The 7,271-nt window shown below is 68.1% G+C and overlaps 2 protein-coding genes across 2 annotated transcripts in view; one reads left to right on the top strand and one right to left on the bottom strand.

The window, feature by feature from the left end:
• TFR2 (transferrin receptor 2) overlaps positions 1-3,468 on the top strand; it is a gene marked incomplete at its 5' end in the record, with an annotated part of 8,257 nt that extends 4,789 nt beyond the window's left edge. The window contains 4 exons of the mRNA XM_075071328.1: positions 843-1,141; positions 2,064-2,291; positions 2,569-2,709; positions 3,084-3,468. Coding sequence (XP_074927429.1) covers positions 843-1,141; positions 2,064-2,291; positions 2,569-2,709; positions 3,084-3,326 — 911 coding nt within the window. The remainder of the gene's footprint in view (positions 1-842; positions 1,142-2,063; positions 2,292-2,568; positions 2,710-3,083) is intronic.
• A 1,683-nt stretch (positions 3,469-5,151) lies between these two features.
• Positions 5,152-7,271, bottom strand: part of LOC116814954 (phosphatidylinositol 4,5-bisphosphate 3-kinase catalytic subunit alpha isoform-like) — a 3,254-nt gene continuing 1,134 nt past the window's right edge. The window contains 6 exon segments of the mRNA XM_032762934.1: positions 5,152-5,455; positions 5,636-5,745; positions 6,082-6,187; positions 6,247-6,405; positions 6,726-6,808; positions 7,034-7,269. Coding sequence (XP_032618825.1) covers positions 5,152-5,455; positions 5,636-5,745; positions 6,082-6,187; positions 6,247-6,405; positions 6,726-6,808; positions 7,034-7,269 — 998 coding nt within the window.

The following is a 7,271-nucleotide window of genomic DNA, read 5'->3' as shown; positions in this document are numbered from 1 at the left end:
GGTTGGGCTCCGGGGCGCCCCCTGGGGGTCGTAACGTGTGGGGCTCCCCCCACTGGTCACTCTGGGGATTGGCTCGGTTGGGCTCCGGGGCGCCCCCTGGGGGTCGTAACGTGTGGGGCTCCCCCCACTGGTCACTCTGGGGATTGGCTTGGTTGGGCTCCGGGGCGCCCCCTGGGGGTCGTAACGTGTGGGGCTCCCCCCACTGGTCACTCTGGGGATTGGCTCGGTTGGGCTCCGGGGCGCCCCCTGGGGGTCGTAACGTGTGGGACTCCCCCCGCTGGTCGCTCCAGGGATTGGCTCAGTCGGGCCCCGGGGCGCCCCCTGGGGTCGGAACGGCACAGGGCTCCCCCCGCTGGTCGCTCCAGGGATTGGCTCAGATGGGCCCCGGGGCGCCCCCTGGGGGTCGTAACGTGTGGGACTCCCCCCGGTGGTCGCTCTGGGGATTGGCTCAGCCGGGCTCCGGGGCGCCCCCTGGGGGTGGGAGAGAAAGCCCCAAATATCAGGTCCTCCGGTCACCCCACCTGGGCCTGCCCCATGGTGCTCCCTGGGAGCCATCCACCTTCCCTGCTGGGCCGCTCCTTGGAGCTGGGCTGCCACCTGGCTGGCCCCTAACGAGCCTCGCCCTCATTAGCGGGTTTCCCCAGCCCCCCTAGTTGCTTCTGCCCCACACCACCGCCATCTCGGCGTAGCCCTCGCCAAGCATGACCGTAACCTCTGACCCTCCTGCTTTTCCCCTCAACCCTAACCACCACTGACCCTTAATCTCTGACCCCGTAATCTGGCCAGGACTACCTCGCCTCTGCTGACCCCTATTCCCCCCCCAACCAACCCTGACCCACTCTGATCCCCCGCCACCAGACCCATACAAATCTCCTGCCTGCCCCAAATCCTGCTGCCGCCCCCCGAAATCCAGAGCTGTTTGGGGCCGGAAGTCCCTGATCTCAGAGCCCCCGGGAAGGTTTTGGGGGAGCAGCCCTGGGTAGGACAATGGGGGAACCCCCAACCTCAGCACCCCCCCTTCTCCCTGAGTCTGATCCTGCCTCCTGCTGCCCCCAGGATCCGGCCCCTCTCCATGGACAGCAGTGCCTACCTCTTCACCGCCTTCGCGGGAGTCCCGGCCGTGGAGTTCTCCTTCGTCGAGGTGAGAGACCCTGACAGGGTGCCCCCCAGCTGGGTCAGCACCCCTCACTCCCAACCCGCAGCCCCTGCCCCCCCAGCCCTGCCAGTGCCCCTCACTCGCCAGTGCCCCTCACTCCCACCCCGCTAGCCCCTACGCCCCCAGCCCCTGCCGTGCCCCTCACTCCCAACGCCGCAGCTCCTGCCAGTCCAGCCCTGCCCCCTAGCTCGCCAGTGCGCCCTCAACTCCTCAACCCCGCAGCACCCTGTCGCCGCCAGTCCTTTGCCGGTGCCACCTCACTTCCCAACCCGCAGCCCCAACCTAGACCCCCTCCAGCCCTGCCGGTGCCCCTCACTCCCGACCCGCAGCCCCTGCCCCTCCAGCCCTGCCGGTGCCCCTCACTCCCAACCCGCAGCCCCTGCCAGTCCAGCCCTGCCCCCCCAGCTCTGCCAATGCCCCTCACTCCTGACCCACAGCGCCTGCCCCCACCAGCCCTGCCAGTGCCCCTCACTCCCGATCCGCAGCCCCTGCAATCCCAGCCCTGCCGGTGCCCCTCACTGCCGACCCGCAGCCCCTGCCAGTCCAGCCCTGCCCCCCCAGCTCTGCCAGTGCCCCTCACTCCTGACTCACAGCCCCTGGCCCCGCCAGCCCTGCCGGTGCCCCTCACTCCCGACCTGCAGCCCCTACCCCCCCCAGCCCTGTCAGTGCCCCTCACTCCCAACCCACAGCCCCTCCCAGTCCAGCCCTGCCCCCTCAACGCTCTGCCAGTGCCCCTCACTCCCGACCCACAGCCCCCTTGTACCCCAGCCCTGCCGGTGCCCCTCACTCCCGACCTGCAGCTCCTGCCAGCCCAGCCCTGCCTGTGCCCCTCACTCCTGACCCACAGCCCCTGCCAGCCCAGCCCTGCCGGTGCCCCTCACTCCCTGGTTTTCCCCTGTCCCCGCAGGATGCCCGGCCCTACCCGTTCCTGCACACCCAGGACGACACCTACGAGAACCTTAACGGGCTGCTCTTTGGGCGGCTGCCGGCCGTGGCCAAATCGGCGGCCGAGGTCGTGGGGCAGCTGCTCATCCGCCTGAGCCACGACCACCTGGTGCCGCTGGACTTCGGCGCCTACGGAGACGTCCTGCTGCAGCGGATCGCAGAGTTGAACCCCTACAGCAGCGAGCTCAAGGTAGGGGGCTGGGAGGGATCCAGCCCCACAACTGCCCCCAGGCGGATCTGGGGCTCCACTGATCGCTCCGGCTCTGGGAGGGGAGTGGGGGCTGGTGGGTCAGACCAGGGGGGCTGGGAGCCAGGACTCCTGGGTTCTCTCCCCGGCTCTGGGAGGGCAGTGGGGGCACATATCCAGAAGCGTGGAAGTTGGGGGGGCTGGAAGGCCCCATGGAGGGATAGGATCTGGGTTGTGTCTCTCCCCCCACTGATTCCCATCACATCCCCCCTGCACACAGAGCCGCGGCCTGACCCTGCAGTGGATGTACTCAGCCCGGGGCGACTACACGCGGGCGGCCGAGAAGCTGCGCCAGGACATCTACAGGTCGGAGGAGAAGAACGAACGGCTCAACCGCATGCACAACGTCCGCATCATGAGGGTGAGCCTCGGGGGGGGGGGGCGGGTCTGCATCGTCCCACAGCTCCCCACCCCACTGCATGCGCTGCCCTAGCCCCGCTGCCTGCTGGGAACTGGGAGCATGCGCCTGTCAGCTGTGCAGACGCATGCAATTACCCGCCACATGCATTGGAGCATGGACCAGTCCAGGTCGGCAAATGCATCAGTCCAGGTCGGTGCATGCATTGGCGCATGCAGCAGTTCAGGTTGGCACATGCATTGGAGCATGCATCGGTCCAGGTCGACACGTGCATCGGGCCGGGGCAGGGTCGGCGCATGCCTGCCTGTTGCCTGCGTCCCCTGCTGCATTTGTGGGGGGTCAGACTCTGCTAAGCACCCCCCTTTTTTCCCCCGCAGGTGGAGTTCTACTTCCTGTCCCCCTACGCAGCGGCCCCGGATACCCCCTTCCGGCACGTCCTGCTCGGGCGCGGGCCCCACACGCTGCAGGCGCTGCTGGAGCACCTGCACCTGCTGCGGGAGGCGCCCGGGCGCTTCGACGAGGGGCGGTTCCGGCGCCAGCTGGCCCTGGCCACCTGGACCCTGCAGGGGGCGGCCAACGCCCTCAGCGGGGAGGTCTGGGACATCGACATCAACTTCTGAGCCCCCCGGTCCCCCCCCCGGGTGCCCCCGATGGCTTCCCTGCCCTGTCCCGGGTCCCGCCCGCTCCGATCCCCCCCCATCACCCTGTCCGGCCTCCTAGCCGAGCCGCCTCCCTGCAGGGCCTCACCCCACTGAACCCCCAGATATCCCCCCCTGCAGCCCTCCCCCCAAATCTCCGCACCCCCTTCCTTGTCTACACCTCCCCCCACAAGGAGCCTGTATTTCTCCTACACCCCCAGATCTGCACCCAAGGGGCACCCCTGCCCCCCCAACCCCGCTGCCCCCCCATTAATTTATCAGTGGCAGCGCCCACTATAAATGGTTTCGTTTATTGCTAGGCGATAGATTTAACCCTTTGTCGGAAGCACCAGCTTCTATAGCCCCCCGCCCCGTCCCCGTGACCAATGGACACGCAGCATCCCTGGGAACCAATCACAGGCCGGCTCCCCAACATGGTCCCACCCCAGCACCCCCCAAAAAATCCATCACCAGCTGCAACCTCGGGCACCAGGACGCCTGGGTTCTCCCCCCGGCGCTGGGAGGGGAGTGGATGCTGGGGGGGGCTAGAGCAGGGGGGCCTGGGAGCCAGAACTCCTGGGTTCTCTCCCCAGCTCTGGGAGGGGAGTGGGGGCTGGTGGGTTAGAGCAGGGGGGGCTGGGAGCCAGGACTCCTGGGTTCTCTCCGTGGATCTGGGAGGGGAGTGGGGGCTGGTGGGTTAGAGCAGGGGGGCCTGGGAGCCAGGACTCCTGGGTTCCTTCTCTACCCAGTCTATCTCTGTGCCTTATTTCCCCCTGCCCTAATGTGGGGGGATCCTCTCGGGCCAGGGCCAGCTGGGCAGGTCCCCCCCACCCCCTGAGCCTGGAAGCTCAATAAAAATGGATGCTGCAGCTGCCTGTGTCTATTTCCAGGGGCCCCCAGCCCCTGAAACACCCCCTCAGCCCCCAGGTTTCCCGGGTACGGGGGGGCGGGGAAGGAGGCAGGGGTCTGTCCCCTCTGGTATCAGCCCCCACGTGCAGAGCTCACTGGGGCGCCACCCCCCGATGTTGACTCCCCTCCTTCTGAGCCCCAGCGTCCCGCAGTTCGGGGCCACTTTGGGCTTCTTTCAAAATTGTATTTTTGCACCAACAACATAAAATTCTCCAGGCAAAACAATTTCAAGTATCTGCCCCCCCCGCCCTGGCAGATTGCGGTGGAGGCAGGATTCAAGTATCACGGTGGGGGGCTGGGTGCTCAGGTGCATTGGAAGATTTGGGGGGGGACGACGGGGGCTAAACCCCTTTACTGCCCCCGCTGAATTCCCAAGGGGGTCAGAGGTCAAAGTGGCAGGACCCCCGTCCAGAGATACCTGCTGTTTGGGGTGGGGGTCCCTGAGGAGGAGCCTAAGTGCAGTCCCCGCCCACAGGGGGAGGGGCTTAAGACTGTCTGGCTTCTGCCCGCCCCCCAAGGGGAGGGGCATAATGGATTGACACCCCCTCTCACTTCGTCCTATGAAAAGAGTGGAGCTGGTAGGGTCCTGCCCCCATCCTCAACTGGACGCACCCAGAAGGGGTGGAGCACGAGTCCTGGCTCCCCTCAGGCCCCTCCCAAGGGGGAGGGGCTTAAGTGCTTGGCCACACCCTCTGCACAGAGCAGGCCTGAGTCCCTACACCCACCCCGCCCCAGGATGGGAGGGGCTATGGGGAGGTCCTTCCCAAGGGGGCGGGGCTTAGAGGACCCTACCCCAGGGGGAGGAGCAACAGCGCAGAGGGCGGGGCCTGTGCTCCTGGGATGGCTCCCCCCAAGGGGGAGAGCCCACGCCCCACGGCCCATCCCCCTCCGGGGCCCCTCAGCCGTGCCCAGCCTCGCTGAGGGGCACGTGCCGGACGGGGTGCGAGATCCAGTCCATCTTGGTGCTCCAGCCGCCGTGTCGCGCCTCATTCACCCGCTTGCTGAAGTACTCGAGCGCCTCCGGCTCGGCCTTGTGGAGCGCCAGCGTCTTGCGCAGGCAGGCGACGGCGCCGAAGGGCTGCAGCTCCGGCAGCCCCGAGCTCAGCAGCAGGGTGGCGTCGTGCCGGATGGCCAGGCAGCCCACGTAGCACATCTCCTGGGACCTGCCGGGGCGCGGCGCGGGGTCAGGACGCCGGTGTCCCCTCCCCGGTGCTGGGAGGGGGTTAGAGAGAGATGGGGGGGGCTGGGAGCCCGGACGCCTGGGTTCTCTCCCCAGCTCTGGGAGGGGAGTGGGGGCTGGTGGGTTAGAGCAGGGGGGGCTGGGAGCCAGGACTCCTGGGTTCTCTCCCCAGCTCTGGGAGGGGAGCAGGAGGGGGCCTCACCTCCTGACGAGGAGGAAACCCTGGGTGAGGACGAAGGGAACCCGCTGCCACTTGTAGCCAAATTTCTTCTTCTTGTGGTCCAGGAAGTGCCCAAAGTCGATGTGGAAGAGCTGGGAGAAGGGGTTGGGGGTCAGATGGTGAACAGAATATGGGGACTGGCTGGCTCAGGGGGGCAGGGAAGGGGCAGGGGCCTGTCCCCTCTAGGGGGCGCCGGCTCCCACCCAGCCCCAGGGCAGGGACTGGCTGGCTCAGGGGGGCAGGGAATGGGGCAGGGGCCTGTCCCCTCTAGGGGGCGCCGGCTCCCACCCGGCCCCAGGGCAGGGACTGGCTGGCTCAGGGGGGCAGGGAATGGGGCAGGGGCCTGTCCCCTCTAGGGGGCGCTGGCTCCCACCCAGCCCCAGGGCTGGGACTGGCTGGATCCGGGGGGTGGGGAATGGGGGTCTCACCTGCCCCATGACGTTGCTGTTGTGCCGGTCGCCGATGCCCAGGATGCAGGTGGCCGTGCAGTCCCCAGCGCAGGAGCGGGTGAACAGGTCGATGGCGTTGTCATAACTGGACCAGAGAACCCGGGTTCAATCACCCCCCCAGCCCCTCGCCCCCAGCGGCCTGACCTGTCCCCCTTGTTCCTGTCCTTCAGCCAGTGGCTACTGAACTGCAGCGGCCCCTTCAGGCTGCCCTTGCACTGGATCTGCATGATGGTGTGCGAGCTCTTCACCTCCTCGATCAGCCCCACGTACTCCCCGATGGACCGGCAGCCTTAGGGCAGCATCCTGGGGGCAGAGGAGGGAGGATTAGACAGGAGCCCCCCTGGCCCAGCGCTGAGATGCAGCCACCTCTGGGGCGGGGCGGCCACTTAACCAGGGACCCCTCACCTGGTGCTGAGATGCAGCCACCTCTGGGGCGGGACGTCCAGTTACCTAGGGACCCGTCGCCCAGCATTGAGATCCGCCCACCTCTGGGGCGGGACGGCCAGTTACCTAGGGACCCGTCGCCCATCACTGAGATGCGCCCACCTCTGGGGCAGGGCGGGGTGGGGCAGGGGTGGCAGGGCCAAGCCGGGGGGCCCAGGGCCGGGGCCCTCACCTCGTACTGGCTGAGCAGGCGGTCCCAGGGCCAGGTTGGGGGTCCCAGGGCCACGTGGGGCCCCGTGTTGGGCCCCTCACCTTGCACTGGCTGCACAGGCAGTCCAAGGCCAGGTTGGGGGTCCCAGGGCCACGTGGGGCCCCGCGCTGGGCCCCTCACCTTGCACTGGCTGCACGAGCGATCCCAGGGCCAGGTTGGGGGTCCCAGGGCCACGTGGGGGCCCCTCAAGCCCCTCACCTTGCACTGGCTGCACAAGCGATCCCAGGGCCAGGATGGGGGTCCCAGGGCCACGTGGGGGCCCCTCAAGCCCCTCACCTTGCACTGGCTGCGTGGGCACTCGTGCAGCAGGAACTCCTCGGCGCCGCACTGGCCCCCGGACTCCTGCAGGCAGCGCTGGAGCTGCACGGGTGCCAGGTGCAGGCTGCGGCTCTGCCTGTGGATGGCATCAGCGATCACCTGCCCAGGCCGCGCGTCGTGTGTGGCCCGCAGCGTGTAGTTCTGCTGGTCCAGGTGTGGGGCAACGATCACCCACACGGCCACCATCAGCCGGCCT

The sequence above is a fragment of the Chelonoidis abingdonii genome, chromosome 11 (assembly GCF_003597395.2).
Source record: "Chelonoidis abingdonii isolate Lonesome George chromosome 11, CheloAbing_2.0, whole genome shotgun sequence".
NCBI classification, from domain to species: domain Eukaryota; kingdom Metazoa; phylum Chordata; order Testudines; family Testudinidae; genus Chelonoidis; species Chelonoidis abingdonii.
This window is presented reverse-complemented; position numbering and strand designations above follow the sequence as displayed.